At 41.8% G+C, this 22,124-nt stretch overlaps 1 protein-coding gene across 1 annotated transcript in view; it reads left to right on the top strand.

The window, feature by feature from the left end:
* LOC130573159 (sodium channel protein type 5 subunit alpha-like) overlaps window positions 1-22,124 on the top strand; it is a 213,436-nt gene that overhangs the window by 70,418 nt on the left and 120,894 nt on the right. Inside the window, exons 8-10 of the mRNA XM_057365412.1 lie at window positions 6,619-6,682; window positions 19,770-19,911; window positions 21,555-21,752. Of these exons, the coding sequence (XP_057221395.1) occupies window positions 6,619-6,682; window positions 19,770-19,911; window positions 21,555-21,752 (404 nt within the window). The remainder of the gene's footprint in view (window positions 1-6,618; window positions 6,683-19,769; window positions 19,912-21,554; window positions 21,753-22,124) is intronic.

Genomic DNA, 22,124 nt, shown 5'->3' with positions numbered 1-22,124 from the left:
ATCTCTCTGTGGTACAAAACAGCCCCATTTGCTACAGAAAATGATTAGTAGAGCTCAAAGTATAGATATTTTTCTAATTTTCTATTAACATAAACTATTGTAACTCAGGATATCCTTATCTASACAGGCAACAAATCTCTGAATGTTTTGTCCACAGGGGCAGCCTGCAGCAGCAACTTCCRCAGTTCAGATGGGGAATAAAATGAAAAATATTTCCTTTATCTTTAGTTCTGAAAATTCTTCTTTTCTTTTCCCCCCTCATTTTCTCGGAGGCAAAAAACATTGTTATCATGTTCTTGTCACTGGGAGCACACAAAGCTCCCTATTCTCCTTTTCAGAATACATGTTATTTTTTACTGTGATAGTCACCTTTTTCCTAGGATAAAAGACGCCCATTTTTTCAATTGTTGCTCTTCTTAAATTTTCCCAGTCATCCTCATTACCTTCTCAATAATTCCAGTCTGGCAGGTGCCCTACTGAAAGCACTGAAAGTYGTCTTTTTTCTGGGTCATCACATCATTTACKTTGGAAAAGACRTTTTAGACCATCAAGTCCAACCATTACCCCAGCACTGCCAAGTCCACCAATAAACCCTGTCCCCAAATGTCACATCAACACACCTTTTAAACACCTTCAGGGATGGTGGCTCCACCACCTCCCCAGGCAGCCTGTTCCRACACCCTTTCCATGAGGAAATGTTTCCTAGTATTCATTCTAAACCACCCCTGGTKCAACTTGAGGTCACKTCTTCTGGTCCTGTTACTTTTTCCCTGGGAGAAGAGACTGATCCCCATCTGGCTGCAGCCTTCTGTCACACAGTTGTGGAGAGTGAGCTCCAGGACATCACCATTCCCACCCAACTGATGTCACCTGCCAATTGACTGAGGATGCATTTGATCCTCTTGTCCAGATCATATATAAATTTATTAAAATAACTGATAGAAACAAACCACTGCTCATCAGTTCTKTCACATATATTACTCCATCCTGTATATCAATATTATACTTTTCTCTGATCATAGATTCATATTACATAAAAGTGTTGACTAAGAATCCCTCAAAAAAAATCCATCTCTCTTATCTGAAATTATAGAGGGAATTTAAGGGCTGACAAGGTTATGGATAGGTGAGATTTTCTCCTTCTCTGCTTTACTTCACTTTCTGACAATTTAATATCCCACTTTGCATTTCTCTGTGTTTTTTTTTTTTTAGTGGAGTACGTCTCTCTAGTGCTCCTCATTCAGACTTTATTTACCTGGAAAATATTGTGCATAGTAGATGTTGTTACCTCTCTGCCCCCCCTCTCTTTCCCTTGTACTTATAAATGTAACAAAAAAGTGCAAGTGCAGCCCTCTGTTAGCCCGCAGAGATCCTGCACATTGACTTTTCATTTTAACCTATGTTTTCTGTCTCTCAGCCATTTTTTGATCCAATTTATTTTTTTTTATCACAGTAAGTGCAGAAGTTTTGTTGTTTTATTTCCTATTCTTCCATCATCTCTCTGTAATCACAAATGCATTTGACCCTTGTMCCAGCTTTTGATTTTAATTCTTTTGTGTGGAATATAGGAAAAAATCCCACAAAACGCAAAACCTCTACAAAACTTGCAGAGAGCACACTTCAGCACTTTGCTGCCTATTCATGTGAAGCATATGTCTAAACAAGTGGTACTGAATATGCTTTTAGTTACGTGCTATGCACCCTACAGCCCTGAGTGTGTGGGTCTGAGTGACTGGTGAGGCACAGAGGAGTAGAAGGAGGTTATCTGAAGATGTTTAAAAGCCAGCATGTGAGTTTATTGCCAGTCATTGTCTCCTGTCTTGTCTTCCTGAGGATGCTCCTGGACTTGGCAATGTCCCCAAGGCAATTTGACAGCATCCAAATTCTCTGCTCTCCTCTAGTGCACRTCTCCAAAAGCTCCTGATGTGCTTTTCCTCCACTCCTGATGTGCTCTTTGTTCCTCCAGTCCATGTGAGCAGCATGAACCAGGTCCTGTGGAACTCGGAGGCTTTCAGAGCCTCTTCCTAGAGCACAGGAGCCATCTAGCTCAAGAGGGGTTGATTGATATTTTTAGTGGCTTTTTCTCAAAGGGGGAAAAAGCTGTACTGACAAAATCAGAGGTAGTTTCTGTGCTGTGGTGTCTGCTGAGCCTGGCAGGGAAATTGCTTCTCTGACTTGTCTGGACCATGGAAGAAGCACTAACAGGAGTCTACCAGAGAGACTCAAACTGGAGGAGACCACTTTTCTCCCACCACCTGGTTATACGATTTTCTACAACCTCATCCCAGCCCCTCCATATGTCCTGCAGGACAACTCTTGTGTGTACCACGAAGTTGTGTAGCTGCCAACGCTGTACATAAAGTTGTCTTCTTTATCTCTGCTCCCTCTACCCACCCAACCATCTTGGCCATAACTCCTGCTGTTCTTGTTTGAACTGAACTTTTGGAAATGTCCTTCCACGTGGTTATGTGGTGTGGAGGCAGCAGAGAGCTGGGCCAGAAGTGAGTTCCTGGGGAAAGAGGGAGGGTGGGAAGCAAGGAGGGGAGAGCACCCAGGAAGCCTCTGAAAATCAGCAGAAGGGTAAACAGCAGCAAATGCCAGGGGACAGCAAAAGAGAGACAGATCCCCTGTCATGGGCTGAGCAACAGGAGAGCAACTGATTATTATAATTATTTGCAACCCCTTTTAGCCGGGAAGAACTAACGGGCAGTGCCATTTTTTCCCCAAGCATTCTTCCCTAATGACACCCTTAATACAGCCTGTTCCACGGCTTTTGTGAGGCATGTTTTTCATCTTCAAACTCAATTTCATTTATTAGAGGCTTTTCCGTGTGTGACACGGCGTGCACACAGCGAGTGCAGCGAAGATTCGTTTTAATTATTGTGTATTACCAGGAGGYAAAGTGTGTTTGTGCCCGTGGGCAAAAGGGCAGCGAGGGGGTGTTGTCTGTTCCCTTTCCGTGCCACATATCACARCTGTAAGGAGATGGAGCTTTCTGAACTGCATTTTAAATTTGGAATCGGGACGTTGGGTGGCTGTCAGCACCCTGTGCCAGCCCCAGAGCAGGGAGAAGGTCTCCAACCAGCGAGCGCCCGTGTGGCTGGAATAAATAGTCTGAGATAACAAACACCTCTCTGAAGGTTTTGTTAGAAAGTCAGCCAGAGGACTCTTCTCTGGGCAGTGACTAATTATATTTGAATGTTGCTCTTTATGCAATATATAGGGTTGTTGTTGTGTTGTTTTTTTTTTTATTTTTTTTTTTTTTTTTTTTAATTTGAGTTAATTTGTGGTAAGATGAATCAAAATAACATTTCGTAAGGCCTCCAAAGGAGGAACAGAAGCTGGGGCAGAAACTGTGTTTTCTAAGCTGATGCCAACCTTTTTTATTTTTCTGAACAAGGAAATTTTCCTTTCCTTTGCACAGGAGTGAGGAAGGATTATACCCTATAGTCTTTGTACCCTACTGACTTTCTGCTCAGTTGTGTGATAGAGGTGTGAAAAGCACAAGCTGGAGCATATTTTTAATTGAAATAAATTATTTTTTTAGGAATATTGCTTTTTTCCCCCCTGTTAATTTGACAAGGGGAGACAATGTGAATATTTGCTGTTAAAATCACCTGATGTGGGAGAGAGCAATGGAGAAACCTGAGAGATATTGAGAAATTGGAAAAAGTCTGATGACTTTTCAAAAGAATGAAAGAGACAAAATGATGAGGTACTGAATTTGGAATGAAGCTCTTGCAAGAGTAGACCAAGGGAGTTTGTGTTTTTCTACTTGTATATAGTGACTGTAAACTATGGCCAGTGTTGTTTGCTTTGAGAAGTGTAGGAGGCAGAAAATAGATTTGCAGGAGACCTTGTTATTCAGACCATTTAAAACTTTTTTAATATGACCAAGGAGTTATCTTACTCTGGAAATTCCTGTAGAAAAATTCCTGAAAGGCAACCCTATAACAGTGACATCAACATTTTAGTAAAGCTGGTTGAAAGAAAATTAGCATTTCCTTTGGAAAGAATGGCACGTTGCAAGAAGTTTATGTAGACACACACAAGTGCTACAAATATAATGGTTTTGGCTTAATTTTACTTTAAAAATAATAATTAAAAAAAAACTAAAATCAAAGCAAAGACCTTAAATAGAGGGTTTCAGTCTTATTTCCCATATTTGTTTTCATATTTTTTCCGCACTCACAAGCTGAGACTTTTCAGTGTAAAACAAAACAAACTAAAAATTAGTTGCCATCTTCCAAGAAAATGAAAAATCATTGTGTTTTCAGGTTGGACAGTTTGAGTAGCCTGTGTTTCAGAGAGAAAATCCTACTCTTTATGAAGGAGTTTCTTGTTCTTTGCACACRTTAGAGCAAGCTGATGGGAAGCTGAGGCTGTGGGTTAATTGGGTACCAAGGTGGTTCATTCTCTAAAGCAAGAGTGCTGCCTGTTTGCTTCTTGCAGCCCTCTGATTGCCCAGCAGGCTTGATTGAAACCCAAACCAACTGGCTTTGAGGGAAAGATTGATTGTTGTGCACATTTTTGATAATGCAGCAATTTGTCTCCTCTGGTCTAATGTTCTTTTCATTTATCAGTGGGGAATCAGGAGCTCGCCTCTTCCTTAGCCCAAGGTTTGTCACAGTGGCTGTGACACTCCCTAGCACAGACCTCATGGTGAAGATGTCCCCTCCCAGCAGCACGTCCACACCAGTGCCTCAGCCTGCATTCTGTGGGACTCTTTGGCACCTGCCCTATTGCTTGTTTTAGAAATGCAAATGCTTAAGTCAACAGCAGACAGCAGAATTTTGCCTGTTCTCAGGGTTTCAAATTTCTTGTTTGCACACAGAGAATCCTTGTCTGCCTTAATCCTGTGTTCTTATCCCCTGATTTGGCTGACCAGGAGGTGTCAGTTTGGTTTCCAACCAGAACTGTGCTCCAGAACTTCAATCAGTTCTCAGATCAGAGAATCGTAGAATGATTTGTGTTGGAAAGGACCTTAAAGGCCATCTGGCTCAGAGAGAAAGTGGTCTGGTGTGTTTGTGTTGATAACTCTGTATATCCCAAATAAGATGCCACCTGTCTTGAAAAAACCACAAAATCCTTGCCCAGCAGAACTGGAGGGTGAATGTTGATGTAGAAATGACATCTTTCCCTGTTTTGTGGTGATTGATCACCAACCCTTAACCATATTCAGTTCCTGGGTGTTGCTGTCAGACAGGGTGCTTCTGTGGGAAGCCCACTGTGTCAGACAAAGTGGAAAAGCATCCAATCTGAGCAGGATCTGTGCTCTGATAACTTGTGAACACCATCACGTGCCCCTGTAAGCACGAGCTCCTGGGCAGTAATTCCCTCTTGGCATGCAGCAGAGCAGGGCTTTTCCACCGCTCGCAGCTTACCGAGACAGCCACGGCACATCTGTTCRGTGCTTGAGCCATTGAGCATTCTCTGCATAGCCCGCCTGGATAAGCTGTCACTCTTGATTTTTAAAACATTTCACAACAGAGGGTTGGCCCGGGATGGAGAACCTCTCGTGAGCAGCATCTGCAGAGCCCCCTCTGCTCACAAAGCCTTAAGCACCAGGCTGCCACCTCCATGCCTTAGCCAAGAGGGGATCACGTCCTCTCTGCTGCAGCAAAGCACACCAGATTATTTACCCTTCCTCAGTGAGCTGCACACTCCTGGTTTGCATTTATTGTGCTCCTAGATCAATGCTTTTATCTCTTCTTTAGAGATGCTCTTCAGAACATCTCCTTTTCTTCACACTCCCTCCYGAACATCACTTTTGCTTATCCTTTTGAAAAGAAACAGCCTCCTGTTCTGTTACTCTGAATGTTATCCTTGGTTGGCTGGGGATAGAAGAGGAAGTGTGTATGCAAAGTCTCTAATTAGCCTGGAGACACTAATTTCCTTAAGCCTTATTGATAGCCAACCTGGGAGCGATCCACAGCACTTAAACTTAGCTTGCTCCTCTGAAGCTCCCTTGAGAAGTGTCTGTCCTTCTCTATTGCCATTACAGATGACTACATTGATAAATATTTGTCCTTGTAAATACTTCCTTGTTTGTTTGATCTTTAACAGGGCGCATTTTTGTTTCTTTTGCTTTATATTCCTTGTTTTCTATATTGAGCAGAATCCACCAGACTGAAGGAGTGGGCTGCTTTGTTAATATTATTACATTTTGAGTTATAGCTGGCTGTGATTTTAACCTATGAGTCAGTAATTTCTGCCACAACTTCAATTAATATGCATCTCATCAGTGTGGAGACTAAAAGTTATGGGCTAGCATATGGTTTGGTCTCATTGCATTTACAGAATTTTGTAGCAATATTCTTGGTTTGAACAAAGAGGGATGTGGCTGGATGGCATTTCCTACAAATTTTGCCCACAGTCTTGCCACCTGGTTCAACTGGTCAGATCCAGAATACAAAGAGCAAGTGCTCACAGAGGTTTGAAAAAATACAGTTATTTTCCCACTTTATAGAAATTAAAATTGGCAAAACAAAGCAAAAGCACGCCATTCGTCTCTCAGTTGCTGTCCCAGTTGAATATACTGGTTAGTGGATGATATTTTTGAATGTTATCATTCCCAGAATGTGTTTATTAAAAARCCATTTCTCATTTCTGTTGCAGTGAACTATTTCATAAAGAATGGTACGGAAGATGTGTTGCTGTGTGGCAATAGCACTGATGCTGGGTAAGTACTTTAAAAATATCTTCACTAGTGGTCTGGTTTTATTGCCTTTATTATTATTATTGCTACATTTTCCTCTAGTTCTGTCCACTTTTCACCAGCATGAAGTAAATATTTCAACTTCCTTGTGTCTAGGCATAATAGGAGAGAGGATAATGACAATATTGTGCATAGTGATACAATTTTCTCAGCTGCAGGGAAGAGAAGTTTCTGTGTGTCACTTATTCAGGTTTAAAATCTTTAGGGGCCTTATTACAGTCTTTTTTTCAATACATTTGAACTTCTCAGTAAAAAAATTAGTGAAAACTAAGTAACATTTTGGCTGAGTGGGGAGTATTTTAATAGAAATGAAACAGAAATGGAAACAGAAATGGAAACAGAAATGGAAACAAAAAAGCTGGGGGGATTTAAACCGATGACAAATTCCTGTCTTTTGGCAAAGGAAGGTAAACAAACCAACAAATGTCCCAAAAATAACGTGTTTTGGAGGTGGGAAGGTTCAGATTTGAATTATGATYTACATTTACACCTGATTTGTTTGTAGACTGTGCATGTTTGATTTTCTCATTGTATAGACAGTGAAGAGATCCAGTGGTGTACTAACATCCTCATAAAGGAATTTATTCATATCCCTGCTATTTACAGATGCCAAAGGTTCCTCCTGCATCCCATCCTCAGGGTCTAAGGGCACTGTCAGAGTGTGTGATTTTATCTGACAGCCTCTCATGATCTTGATGGAAGTGGAATAGCTCARGAAAGATGAAGAGAGATGGGATCTTGTGTGGTCAGAGGAGATTGTAAGCTGTGCAAATATTGTTGGCTGTTAGAAGCTGTAGGAAAAGGTAAAAAATACCTTGGAGTGGTGGTATTGGTGAGCTTTTGAGCCAGATTTGTGAGAGCTTTTGAATAAAGGAGATTGGTGAATAGGCCAAGTGAGGGGAGGAGGTGAGATGATCTGCTTCTGGAGGGAGATGCTTTGAGCTGGTAGAACCAAATGTGGAAGACTACAAAAAAAATAGGGTTTAACTGAGGAAGAATTAAATGAGATAAAAGGCCTGTGTGTGCAGGGAGRCAGCGGGAAGATGAAGGGAAGATAAAATCTGAATTTGCTTGTGGACAAGAAGGCAAGAAAAGCCCCGAGGTCCTGGGGAGAGACACTTTGCTTTCTGCTGCCACTGTCTGTATCTGTATTGACATAAGACAAAGGAAAAGCTGAGCCTTCCCTCTGCAGGCCTGGTGTGTGTGATCCCTATTGCCAGCCTGAGTTAGGCTCTCAAAACCTTGGGCAGAGGGCCATGCTTTGCCCTTTGTTTGCTCCTCAGGAGGTACAATGTCAGCATCCATTAATTAAGCCCTTTGTTGATTGTAATACATTGCATTTATGTGGGCTCAGGCAGGACTCCAAGGCTATTGGGATGTTTCCCGGGAATCCCAGGATTTGGCAATCCACATTGTGCTAGTGAACCTCAGCCTTTGCAAACCAATAGGGAATGATATTGGGGAAAAAACAGTGTTCTGCACWGAAATGATGCTTTTTGTGCCATRGAATATTCSTTGTTCTTGCTGATGATCTGAGCCATGGTGGTGGAAAGCTGCTGTTCATGGAAAATGCTGGAAGAGTTGATTAATTCTGCTTTGGAATTGTTCAGCTGGTGGAAAGTTAAATACCAATCCAAAATCCATGAAGTATTTATGTATTGGGAGCCTGTGTGGATTTAAGGGTTATCTTCTAGCAGGGCATTGAGAAAACCTACCCTCTTTCCTTCCCAGTAAAGTTAATAAATTGCTGTGTGCCAGCAAAAAAACACAATTGGAGAAAACCTCTGCTGGAGGCATCACAAGAGTTACAGCCAGAAACAGCCAGGGGATAACTTGCAACTCTTGAGTATGAGAAGAAAATGCTGCCCTCAGAGTGTTCTTGTTTTTGTTGTGATAAATACATCAAAACTGCTGATGTTTGTGACATTYCCTTTATGCCTCAGTTCTTTCTTTCTTCTTTTGCTGTTTTAGTTAAGTATTTAATACCACTGGGTAAGGTTTGAGTTTAAATGCCTAAAAATGGGTAATAAATATTCCTGCTTACACTGGGATATTTAGCTCAGGATTAGTAAGTGTTGTCTCCCCTGCCATACTTTGCACAGACTTGCTGCTAGACATCCWCTCCCATTGTTTAAAGACATGAAGATAATTGGAAAGATGATCCCAAGGCCCCAGGGGATGTGCAAAGTCGTGTGTTCCCACCTGTTGGGACAGGGAGAGCATCATTTACAGACTGACGTCCCTAACAAGTGGATTTGTTTTCTCTCACCCTTCGATGATCAAAGCCAAGAGCAAGAGCGTTCAACAGTAAAGCAAAATCTGCATCTGCAATCTTCTGGGGCAGATTTAGACACAGGATCAGGGGAGGGGAGYTAAGAGGAAGTAGATGCATGAGGCTGTGGTTCCCTCATTTATTAGTAATGAAGTTTGTGACCAGTAAGGAACCTTAAATTRGGAACCCATCAAGGCAGCAGGAAGGTGTGGTAAGGAAAGACAGCTGGTGAGGCCGTATCTGCGTGTTCATGGATTTGTGAAACTTGATTTTGGTCCCAGTTTGGAGCTTGAATTCATCAGCCTCTGGGATACACTGAGGAAAATTCAGGGAAGGGTGGTGTCATGTGTTCTCTCCTGGAAGGATTTGTTGTTAGAGTGAGGKATATCTGTGTTGTGGCCTGGATATTAAATCTTGAGGTAATTGAAAAAAGCCATTTCAGTGCATTTTTAAAAGCATGTTAATGACACTCTGAGGTTTGTCTGGTTGCTGTTGTTATGGAAGAGTAAAAAAAAATCTAAATAAATCTGCTATGGCAATTGTTAGGTGATGAGACTGAAGTGGTATAATGTAAGAGTGTGTAGTGATGGAGACTGCAACCTGAGCTGGAGTAGCAAGCCAAAATCAGCAGGGAAATGATCGTCAGTGGATTCTGTATCACAGGCAATCTAATTATCTCCAAGGTGGGGGCTTTATTACATTACTAGGAGGGACTGTTTTCTGAACAAGCACCCAAGCTGCCAATAAAGCAGGAGGTAATGGATCTGGCTAATATTGATTCCAGTTCAGAGGGATTTGAATAGATGTATGTCACTCAGCTGCAGCAAACATGTCTCTAGTACTTGACCTGGCAGATGCAAGAAAAAAACATTTATTTGCATTTTTAGATATGCTGCAGAGACATGGTAGGAATGTCAGGGAGATGGCATATTTCCTGGTTGCACAAGGGCTGATCTGTGTGTGGGTTTTCCCACATGATGCCTCAAAAACCTTCTCCTTGACACCTGAAATCWGACTTTTCTTTGTTTACCCAAACAGAACTTTTGTGTTGCTTTTCATTTCATTTATCCAATTGCRTTTTGCCCCTCAATGTACTGGAGGAATTTGTTTTGTGTTCACAAGGAACAGAATGCAATGGAAATAAGAAGTGACTTTTGGAGAAGAGAGAAAATCAAATTATTGTGATCAAAGATATTCTTTGGCTCAAAGTGATGCATGTTTGGTGTCTCACAACAAGCACATTCAGAAAACTACATTGATAGAAAAATGCTCTGCTCTGTGTGCCACAAATTGGTCAGACTGGGAGCAGTACTAAATGCAAGGCTCTCCTAACAAAAAGAAAAAAAAACAAACTTAAGGTATTTGCAGAATTGTTGGTGTTTCTAGATGTGTTTTGGGGTTAAATTTAGCTCTTTTGGAGGTGGCYGCACTGGGATATACATAATTTGTTTCTCTTTGCAATCTCATCTTCCATTTGATTTAAAATAAATGGAGAAAGCTCAAATTGTCTGATTTTAAAAAGGGATTACAAATTCCCTTTATTTAAATTTACTTTTCAATTGAATTCCCAGTACATAGCTTATCCAATTTAGAATGCTTTGTTTTACCCGTGGGAAAAGTCCAGTAAAGATCTGGTACAGTGGTCAAATATTTGGGARATATTAGGTAGGAGCAGAAAGTGGAAACTGTTCTGTCCTTAGTGAAATCAAGTCCTAACTTGAAATCAAGTGGAGCATGATTTGTAAAGGCTACAGAGAAGCAGGTGACAGCACCCCATACACTTATCCTATTAAAAAAAAAAAAAATATATATATATATATACACACATATCCTATATGTCTGCCCTACTGCGTGAAAGTGGCACTGGAGTACAAAATTGCCGTGAATCCACAGATTTGCRGTGATAGTACCAAAGGAAAGGCTCAGGAAAGGAAGAGTAGCTGGATGTGGTTCTTTAGGGTGTGCTCAGGGACCTGCAGCAAGAGCAAGGGACCTACAGCAAGAAAAATGAACCTGCAGAATGAACAAAGGACCTACAGCAAGGAAAAAGGACCTACAGCAAGAAAAAAGGACCTACAGGAAGAGCAAAGCCTGGCACCTGATGCCTGGCCCCAGGCAATGGGACAAGAGCAGAGCCAGACAAGAAGTGAGGGAGCCTCCAAGGGCCCTGCTCTCAGGAGGAGCTGCAGTTCTGATCCCTTCAGATCCAAGGAGACATCCTAGAGCACAGCAGCTACGCCCTGTTGGTACCATCAGAGCAGATTCCCAGCGTGGAACAGATCCCTGTCAGGCCACACCAACCCTCCTGTGCAATTCCAGCTTTTCCTTCTTGGTGACATTTAACCACTCGCTGTGGTGGGTGGCCAGCACTGCAGAGTCCCCCGCTTCCCCATGGAGTAAAGACATTTATGGGGGCTGCAGCAGCGTGGAATTATCTGTCTGTGAGAAAGGAAGATGCATTTCAGCTCTAAAGCGTTTTCCCTTTCATCCTGTTGCAATTTCACAGAGATGCTTTTCTGCTGTGCTTAGGCTGCTGTTTTTATTTCTCCTCCTGCCTGAAGGTTTGGTTGAGCAATCGGAACAGCAAGGAAATTTGTCCATTAGAAGGAAGAGACAAGATGCTSTCAATGTACAAAGTAAACAGACACRMAAGAGAAACTTAAATTTCTTCTTCTCACTTTTTTCCACTTGCAACTACAATAAGGAGGTGGCTTTTCAGAAAAGTGTACATGTTTTAAGGCAGTTTTGTCCCCTTTGGATCTCAAGGTCGGACTGCCAAATTTTTTTTGTCCCTTACAAATGATATGTCCTGTGTATTCAGCTCATGGGCAGGAATAGTCTACAAGATCATACTGACAATGAAAGCACATTTGCATCATGTCTGTRCTGATATTGCCAAAAAAGACTAGTGAACAGGAAGAAAAAGCAGTAAATCTACTTCAGGAACAACAAGAAAGCACCTTTGGCAACTGCATCCTAGTAACTGTTGCTATAGAAACTTTAGCTACCTTTATTCTCACTATGACCTTGATTTTTCTTAACAGGATGCATTAAAATAATGTACACTGTGGGGCAAGATTCTCTGTGGTTTGCTAAATTCTGTCACTGAGCTCATTGCACACAAGGGTTGAAGGAATGACCATGTGTTGTAGCACTCCTCAAAAGTTTTTGCACCAGTCCTAACTCTTTTGAAGGTATTGTCAGGAAAAAAAAAACCCATACATTTGTTTTCATTTGTGTTGTGGCATTTTGCTAAGGTAATTAATTCCAACACATAAAATTTCATCAGATGCCTGTTTCCATGGTCTCCATGAGCACCAAAAGCTGTGTTTTTGTGGTAGTTTCTCCAGACACCATCCTGCATGTGCAGCGATGCGGCACTTTGATCTCTCCGAGCTGTAGTAACATTCCTTGGCCTTTATGCATCCTCCACGCAGTGATTTAAATCCCCTTGTAAAGGCTTATCACACCCCTCGGGGGTGGAGAGGGAACAGGCTCTGAGCTGCTATCGGGTGCTTCCCCCGGCGCTACTGCAGCGCTCGCCCGGACCTTGGCAGGGGAGAGCCTGGAAAAATGTGTGTGTGCCAGAACATGTCAGACAACAGCCAGCAAGCCCAACAACACTGGAAACCAGGGAGCTGCACCACGGGAAAGTGCACCCAGTCGGTTCTGTTTCTCTCCTGCTGGCAATTAGGGCAATTGCAGCTCTGAGTTGCCTTATCTTCAATCTACATATTATTTTTACTGTTGTTGTTGTTATTAGTAATTGTTTTCTATAAGAAGGTCCTAGATTCAGGCCATGTGGTGAGACAAACAGGGTGAGAAGAGCTYTCTTGGCTTGGAGTTTTGGCATTTCAGAGGTGCAGACCATGGTGAGTGGARTGGAGATGTTGCACCCAGACACCCCTGGAGAGCAACAGGAATGAGCAAGGTCAGGAGAAACCCCTGATTGCAAGTGATCTCGGTTCTGACCAGCTTTGTCAGGCATTTRGGGGTCTGCCAGTGTTTAACTTGCTGCAGGAATAGGTCCATCCCAGGGAATGGGAGACTGGGAGCTTTGGCCTGTGCCTGATGGGATTGGTGGGTGCATTACCCTCACCAAATGCAGCCTGATGTGGTTCAGCTGGCAGAGCCTGTAAAGGTTGCTTGAGTGAGAGTGGGACATAATTTCCAAATGTGTCCTTTTCAAATGCCACCAAGCAAAGCTGTTTTGGTAAGAATTAAGTGTGTTGTTTTAATTACTAGAGTTAAAAAACGTAATTACACCCCAGATTATCAAGCAATGTTTAATGAATTTGTTTCAAACCTTCAGGTTGGGCAGAACACCTTAAATGAATTTACCTAGATACTGACGTAAATCACACCAGCCTTTCCATTTACTCTGAGCTGGTTACAGTGGCAGGAGAATGAGGATGGTTTGCTCACGGTGAGAAAGCCTCTTTCTTGGGTGAGTTAAAAAAACAGAGAGCACCTGTGATACCTCAGAGGTGCTACAGGGGCCATGGGTATGACTTGAGGTATTAAACAGGTTTAGGGACAATAATAACAGTTCCCATTCCTAGGGATCAGCGGTGTATTTGGAAGATCATGTCTCTGGTCAAACAGCAGCAGTGGGGATTAAATCCAAATCCACTCAATTCTTAAGGAGGGGTAATATTACCTCTTAGTCAAAGCTGTAATAAGCTCATCAGCCACATGAGAGAAGCAGACTTACTAGAGGCCTCAGCCTTCATTAGGCAGTAATCTACTATTATGTTTATGATGACAAATTGTTGCCCTACRTTTTGTTTGGTGGGTTAGACAGAAGATCCAGTGTCTGGCCCCTGCATTGAGTCAGAAGCCAYGCGAGCTCCTGGCCTGGCTGCAGCAGGGGCTCTGAGCAGGGCACATTTCAGGAGAGGRAGTTCTTCCCCTCTCTGCTCTCGTGCGTGTGCGCAGGGCTCCGATGTTGCGGGCTGAACCCACGGCTTTTCCATCTGCCTGAGCAAGCAGCCACTGGGGGAGGCTGAAACTTTTCCTGGATGCAAGTCAGCAGCCTGCACAGGTCAGTGGGTGCTCTGAGCCTATGAGCAAGCCAGCTCCTGGGCACCTCCTTCTCTTTTCTCCTCCATTTCAGCTCTTGGTTGTTGTTGCTCTTTATTCTGAGCATTTCTTCTCTTTGTCATCATCATATTTTTTCCCTTTTCCCTGCAGCATATGGTTGAATTTGCTTGCACTTCCGTAGTTTCAGACAATTGGCACCCCTTCTCTTGCTTTTAAAAATGTCCTTCAAATTCTCTCTGTCCATTTGGTTGCTTGGAGTGAGAGCTGCTGGGGGCTCTTGATCAGACTTATCCAAGACGAAACGTGGCATTGCAAGTCAGATTTTGGCTTTTAGATGATAATTAGTGGGGAGTTGTAAGTCAGACCCTGTAACCATGATTAGTCTTTAATATTACACAGCAAGAAAGAGCAGGGCAAAGAGAAAAACCTATGACTTTTGGGCACATCAAGCATCCACTGATATCAATGGCTTTGGCTGGAATGTTGCTGGCTTTTCTCCTACGTGCCCAGTTGCCCTTAAAACCTTTACTTTTTAAAATATTCTCCTGTTTCAGATTGGGTAATTTAATTTTTTTTTAAGTAAGAGCAAATATTAGTCTAAGGATCCTTGTTCCCTGCAGTAAGAACTTCTGTTCTGGCTGCTGTCTCCTCCCTCAAAGTCAAGAGAAAAGAGAAAGCATGGAAAGTGCAAGGGAAAATACTCATGATTGTGGTCTAAAGGAAATCTAAGCCTCTCTTTTGTGGCCTGAGGACTTCAGCAGGACAAGGCAGGCTGAGGAAGATTCTTTTGTGCACATYAACCAGCCAGGGAGGCCATGGACATTGTCTGTCCATCAAAGCCTGCCACGGTTTGCAACCTCACCTTGGGGGTTCCACTTCCAGCCACCAGGGTGATTTCCATTTCCCTGGAATTAGCCATGCATCAGAGACATCAGCCATAAACTTTTCAGCTTGATTTCTGCATTTTTAGGCCTCAGGTGTGACCTAAGCAAGAACACTAAGGAATCCTTACCGAAATAAGGGCTTGTTTTTTTAGTTTTTGTTGTGTCTGTTGTATGTTCTTCATGTCCCATTATTGCCTGTTTAGTGAACAACCCAACGAGCAAGCCAGAATGTCCCTCTGTAACCTAAACCCAAGGAAAGAGCAGCCCTCACCTCCCAGATGTCAATGATACTGATTCCTGCTGGCACATGGTCAGCTTTCCTTCTACTTTCAGGATGTGAATGTCACAATCCAGGGCACGGTGGTTTTACAAATCTTCTTCTATTGCCCAACCATATTGGCCACTGTAGCCTGGATCAGCAGGTTGCTTGGCTTGCCTAGATTWAACTCTTGAGACACAGCATTTTGAAATTATGCCCCTCAGCTACAACTCTCTGGCATTCCCAGCCTGTGTTATTTAAACCAAAGCCRTTTCTTATGTCCTTTAATTTCCTGTACCAATGCCAGCTTACAGTGGTGATTACAGCCTGATGGATAGGTAGGGAGGCTGCTGCTTTTAACTTCTCTGAATCAATGACACTAATTTTATTGTGATCAATTGAACAGCTTCCTGTGACGCTCCTGTGGAGGGTGGTGTATTTATGTAGCTTCTTGTTGTTGTTGCCCATCCCTGATGTGTATCAGAGGATAGTACAATCCTGTCAAAGGCTTCCCTGAGGTAAAAGAAGATGAAGAGTTTGCTAAAAAATCCAGAGGGGTGGGTTTAATATCAAACATGGAGGAAGGTTCAGTAAAATCTTGAGACTCCTTAAAAAAAATCCTCAGAGGAAATGGTGTCAGTTGCAGAAATAATATTCTCATGTGAGAGCCTTACACCTAAATTTCTGTAGTGTTTTTCTGGGAAGCAGCATTTTGTTTTCCTCTCAGTAATTTTAACACATTCCCATACCCTCTGGGTTATCTCTCTGTTGGCCACTAAAGAGGGTGAGCAGGAACAAGGAGTTGACAAGTAGGAAATTCTGTCTCAAGTGTCTGGTTGCCRTAAGAAGGATGCAAGCTAACATTAACAACATTTTTGAGCTGGGGTTCATGCTTTTCATGCTGAAACACCTCGTTTGAATGCTCTTAAAGCTGAAAAAAAATCAGAGAAACATGTTTTCCTGTTTAATTTTCTTCCTCGTGGCTGCTGCAACACTGTGTTTTGGATTTAGGATGAGAATGATGTTGGTAACACACTGATGTTTTCAGCTGTTGCTAAGTAGTGCTTCCACTAAGTGAAAGATTTCTCATCTCCTCATGCTCTGCCAGCGAGGAGGCTGGGGGGGCACGAGGAGCTGGGGGGGACACAGCCAGAACAGCTGACCCCAACTGGCCAGAGGGATATTCCAGACCTTATGAAGTCATGCTCAGTATGTAAACTGCAGGGAAATCTGGCTAAGGGCCACTGCTTGGGAACTGTGGAGCATTGGTCAGCAAGGGGGGAACTATTGCTCTGAACATCACTACTCTAGTTTAATACTACTACTACTACTATTATTATTATTATTATTATTATTATTATTATTATTATTAATTATTATTATTATTATATTTTCTTTTTCTGCCCTATTAAACTGTCTTTATCTCAACATATGAGATTTTTCACTCTTACTCTTCCAATTCTATCCCCCATCCCACTGGGACAGGGGTGAGCGAGCAGCTTTGTGGGGTTTAGCTGCCAGTTTGGGTTAAACCACTCACTGTGGAGCCAGACAGAGGAAAATGACCCATAAGAACAGAACTAAACCATGAAAAAAATTGTGTTATATGTGTATTTATAATACTAATTGTATTATAAATAGAAAATATTCCTCTGAGATACCATTGCTCACTTTTGCAGCCAGAGGGGTTGCATCTCTGTGTACTATGGCTTTCCAAGTAAAGTAAAGTTCTTTGAGCAGTTGCTGGAATATTCTTCTTCATCGATAGTTTCCCTGGAAAGCAACACTGGCAATGAACCTGAGTGACTTTTTATCGTCTACTCTGTGCAGAGAGATTCCTATGAACATAGGCCTGCAACACTCCTAATAACCCTTTTCTACCAGACTCTGGTTCAAAACTGTGAAAAGATCAAGAGGAATTTCTCTCTACTAACTGAGATTCAAAGGAGAATGTCTCTCTTCTCATTTATTGGTATTAATGGCAAAATTTCCATTTTGCCTAAGATTTTTGGCAACTTATTGTAGATGAAGACAGATTTCCAAGTGACTGGCCTGCCTAGGTTTGAGTCCACCTTTAAAGTAACCACCAGGACATTTCTCTCAGCTGCATTAGGTTGTTTTAGCCATTAGTAAGCACATTAAAATATGTACAATGAGACCAGTTTAATGCAGCCATTTGGGATTTCTTTTATGTGGGAGACTCAGGAAAGAGCTCTCCACCTCTGGACATGATCACAAAGTTCAACCAAGCACCGTGTGCGAGTGCAKAAATTTTCTCACAGCAAAAATACTCAGCCTTGCAGAAATGTTCATGTCCTGTGTAGACACGATGTCTTAGAGGCAGCAAGTAGAATTTCCTTCTCAGGAGCTTCGAGAATCCATTTCTCAGAGCTCCTGAACAGCTGAGTAGCACGTCACGGGCAATGAAGGCTCTTTACAGCAGCAGATCAGAGGCAGAAATCTCGTCTCTACAGCAGAGTGACAGCAGATGCTGCCTTTGGGAGAGAAGAGATTCAGTGAAAAAGGCTGCCTCAAAAAAGGACATGGATGTACAAGAGAGATTCAATGTGCATCTGCATATTTTGGGGGGAAAAATACGAGATTTCTGCATTTTATTATCTTCTCAGTCAGTCGTGTTGCTGTATTTTTTATTCAAATGTGGCTCTTATTAGGAAAAAATAGATAGTCAAAAGTAGGAAAGATCTAGAAGGAGGCGTTTCTAGACTGGCAGGGAATAAATTAGAAGTGACTCTTTTCCTTTYTTTGTGAGATATAGTTGATATTATCTAAATTCTCAACTGGGTAAGCTAACTTGGCTCTACCGAAGGTGACAGAATCACTTATTATACCCTCACTTGTGTGTTACATTTAATTCACTAAACATCAGCTGTTCATTTTTTATTGCTTTTTCTGAAAACCAATGTAAACAAGGATCTGCACACATTTTGCAATGCCTCAGCACTCCTTTTATCAGCATTCAAAGCAGACTTACTTTAAAATTTGTGCTTCACTACTGATATTAAATTAAGATTCTAACAGTGTTGTTGAATGTCTAATGATRGTGGCAGACACCATAGATTTGTAAAGCAATGTATTCTCATTTYGACATGGAAATGGCTGGAAAAAATTATTTTATATCTGTATAAAAATTCTAATTTTTGAAGAACAAGATCACCGATTTTCACACTGAGGCACACTCTGCTTTTTCAGGGGTCAATTTTTTTGTTTTTTGTCTAGCATTTTAAAAATCAGTTTGCTTTATTTATATTCCTGCTTTGCATTTCAATTACTGGCAGTATTCTGCTTTGGTGTAAAACATCAGTGGTTGAGAAACTGTGGTAGGATTTTTTTGCCAAGAGAAAATAAAGATAAAAGCTGTGCACAGTGGATGCACTCTACATGAGTGGTGACATGTCCAAAATCCCTCGTGTTCCAACCATCCCTAGCTGTGGCAGCTGGAATTTGCACAGAATTGTACCAGTTTCATCTCCATCTGAAGGATAAAGGGGAAGAGGGAGAGCAGGGGTATGTGTACATTCTGCTGTGTTGCSCTCCTCCAGGTATTAGATGCTCTCACCTAAAAAATTCCCAAATGCCATTAGGCTCCAGGGCACTTAATCTCATGTCACTTACCTAGGATACATACAAAAGGAAGCCTTCGCATTTTCTGTGTCTTCAGCTTCTAATGGGTCATACCTTATTTTTGGAGAGTGGCTTGTGATGCACAGGAGGCGTGGGGATTTTTGACTAATCTGTTCTGGGAGAGAGGATGGCACGTCGACCCAGGATCTTTTCCACCTTGTGYTCCACTTGATGATGCAGTTCAGTGCTTACACAGTACCAATGAGAGCATTTTTTATCTCTTCTGGCATATGGGTCTAGAGAATTACTTGTAAAGAGCCTCAAAGGTTAATGAGAGCCAGCAAAATKCATGCGATCTGCATGCCATTTAATACAGTAATCTACAAGACACACAAGGAAAGCTTTTTCCTGGCAGAAATAGAAAAAATGTCATGACCTCAGACTGTGGCGGTGAGTGGAACAAAGGGCTTGGTTTCTTAGATTAAAGATTTAATCCTGAGGGGGGTGAGTGTGAGGTCAGGCAAAGCAAGCAATCAGGAAGGTGCTCTGATGGCACAGGCTGGTGCTGTCCAGCCAGGGTCAGACTGTGTAACCAAAAGAGCAGGCTCACCATCACGGTGTTACCTGCAACTGTAACAGGAGACCAGGTTTATGATTCTTAATTAGGAATAAGTGCCAAGAGAAATCAAATTTAAGCACTAAAGTCCTGTCTAGGCACCCRTTTCCAGTCTGTTCCAAATTCGTGAAGTACTAGGTGCATATTTGCCTTTGCAGCTCATGCAATGGTTATTATTTCCCTGTTTATTCTTTCAAAGAAGGGAATAAGATTTCAAAGCCCTTTGCTGTAGTGAGGTAGCATCACCTGTTTCCTGTGGTTTGGCAGAGTGAAGGAATATGCCATTGATGACCCGTGTTCTTAACCAAGAGAATTCAATATTTCCCTGGAAATCAGTTTCTCCATGTTGGAGCCATCCAAGATGCATCTCACAGATTGTATTTGTTGTTTTTCAGCACGTGCCCTGAGGGATATATATGTCTGAAGGCTGGGGAAAATCCTGACCATGGTTACACGAGTTTCGATACTTTCGGCTGGGCCTTTCTCTCCTTGTTCCGTCTTATGACCCAAGATTACTGGGAGCGTCTTTACCAACAGGTATGAGGTCATTAAAAATATAAAATAAAAATAAAAATACAATTAAATACATCATCTTGTTACAGTGGCATACACAATAGTTGAGGACAAGAAAGAATTGCTGGTTGTTATGTAAACTGTGCTCCGAGTGTGTTCTAGAGGAGGACAATCATATGTTCCAGAGGACAATCAGTTCTAAAAAKTAATTTATTTTCTTAAGAGTGACGATGTCCAAAGTCATCAGGCTGGGTGTTTGGGGAAATTGAGGGAGAGTGGTACTGAAATTCACCTGAGTGTAAACAAAGTTCACCGTTTAAGAGAGATCACCACATCACCGCTTGAAATTTTTTTTGTGGCTCTTGTAACACAAACTAGGCTTTTTAGTCCAGCTAAAAAAAAAAAGCTAGAGAAGCGCCTGTGTATTTGGCATGTCTGATTTTGCCAGACACAGTGGTAAACACAAATTCAGCAAATGGCAAGACTAGGTGGTGCATTTGAGCTCTCCTTGCTGCAAACCCTTCATCGTGGACACCCGGCAGAGGCACAAACAGACCCAGTGCCGACTCAGGTGTGAGATGGGCTCTGAGTAAATGCTCATTTCAGCACGTATTTCCTGAAATGTTTGCAAAACCCAAAGAACTATATCTGCCAGTTTGGTACTGAATTACATACTCTGTCCATGAAGCCACTGAAGGTTTACTGCTGACAKCTCAAACCTGCCAAAACTGGAACATGACCATATGGAAATCAGGAGAGAATGTGGACAGAACTACTCTGAAGGTACTGAGGTAGACATGGCTGAAGGTTTGGGGGATTTCAGCTTCACATACAGCCAGTTACACAATTTCACTTCAGGAAAACGAAAACCAACAAAACTGAAGATTCTTTAAACAACTGTATTCACTTCCTTGACACAGAGCTACGTGTACAACTCTGGAAGACAGAAACTGTCATGGCAAATAAAGATGAACATCACTCCCTTTTATTATTTGACCTTGTACTATCACATTGTGTCTTCTATCAGCAGAATCAACTCACTGAGCATGGGACATATCTGTTACATATCTGTTACACACAAACTGTCCCTCTAAATTCCAGTTATGCCAATGAATCTAGTGAAGAACCATTGGATTCATTCAACAGAGCCCAAGGTTTGGTTCTTCTTGTCCTCACACAGATGTCTCAATGATATTTGGAGGAGTTGTACCCTGAAAGTACATTTTTCTCCCTGAAAAAGGACCTGGGTTGTAGACATCTGAAGGGGTACAACATTAATCCCTCTTGGATGGTTTCTATACACTGGGAAAAACCAGATTGAGCTGTAGGAGAATTTTTCACCTCGACTGACTGTAATATCTATTCTAAAAGAAAACTAGCAGAGATATTTGGTGAAGGAGGAAAACATTCTGCTTTTAGAAATTAATTCACTGCAAGGCACACACAATTTTTGATTAAGGTATAAAAATTCATTGGTGAGAAGATTATTTCCTTGTATGTGGTTGTCATTTCTCATCAAAGGCTTTCTGTTTGAACTGTTAACAAAGGCTGGATTCAATTATATAGCAAATCTAAGTTTTAAAAAAAAATCTTATTTTCTTTTAACATTTTTTTCTTTTAAAAAACATAGTAAAGCAGTGTTAATAATTTTACTTTTGCACTCACAGACTCTCAGATCTGCTGGGAAGATCTACATGCTGTTTTTTATGCTGGTCATCTTTCTGGGCTCGTTTTATCTGGTCAACCTGATTCTGGCTGTTGTGGCCATGGCATATGAGGAGCAGAACCAAGCCACTATTGCTGAAACAGAAGAGAAGGAAAGAAAGTTTCGGGAAGCCATGGAGATGCTGAAGAAAGAGCAGGAGGTCAGTGAACTATGTGACATGATTAGCCTTGGCTGACTTGAACAAGTGCTACCTTGAGATTCATGTTCTCTTTATTTTACATTTCTGTGATAACCGAAATAAGAGTTGCTTGAAAGCAGTTGAATGTTTATTGTACTGGACAAAGTTACTGCAATTTTAAGAAAAAATTATAGTTCTTCCTGTAAGGATTGAGGACATTTGGGGTTTACATATTCAGAGCTGTGCATATGCAGCTGTGCATATGCCAGCAGAGAAATTTTTTTTTGGTTGGCACTTGAGATGTTTTAATAATGTAAAACCACATCTGCATTTGAGTACAAACCAGCTGTTTTGGTAGCTCAGCCCCAGCTCCAGATGAACTTCCTTCCACCA

The sequence above is a fragment of the Malurus melanocephalus genome, unplaced genomic scaffold (assembly GCF_030028575.1).
Source record: "Malurus melanocephalus ecotype Western Australia unplaced genomic scaffold, MMel_1.1 scaffold_52, whole genome shotgun sequence".
Classification (NCBI taxonomy): domain Eukaryota; kingdom Metazoa; phylum Chordata; class Aves; order Passeriformes; family Maluridae; genus Malurus; species Malurus melanocephalus.
The sequence above is the reverse complement of the archived record's forward strand: the minus strand, read 5'-3'. Positions and strand labels throughout refer to the sequence as shown.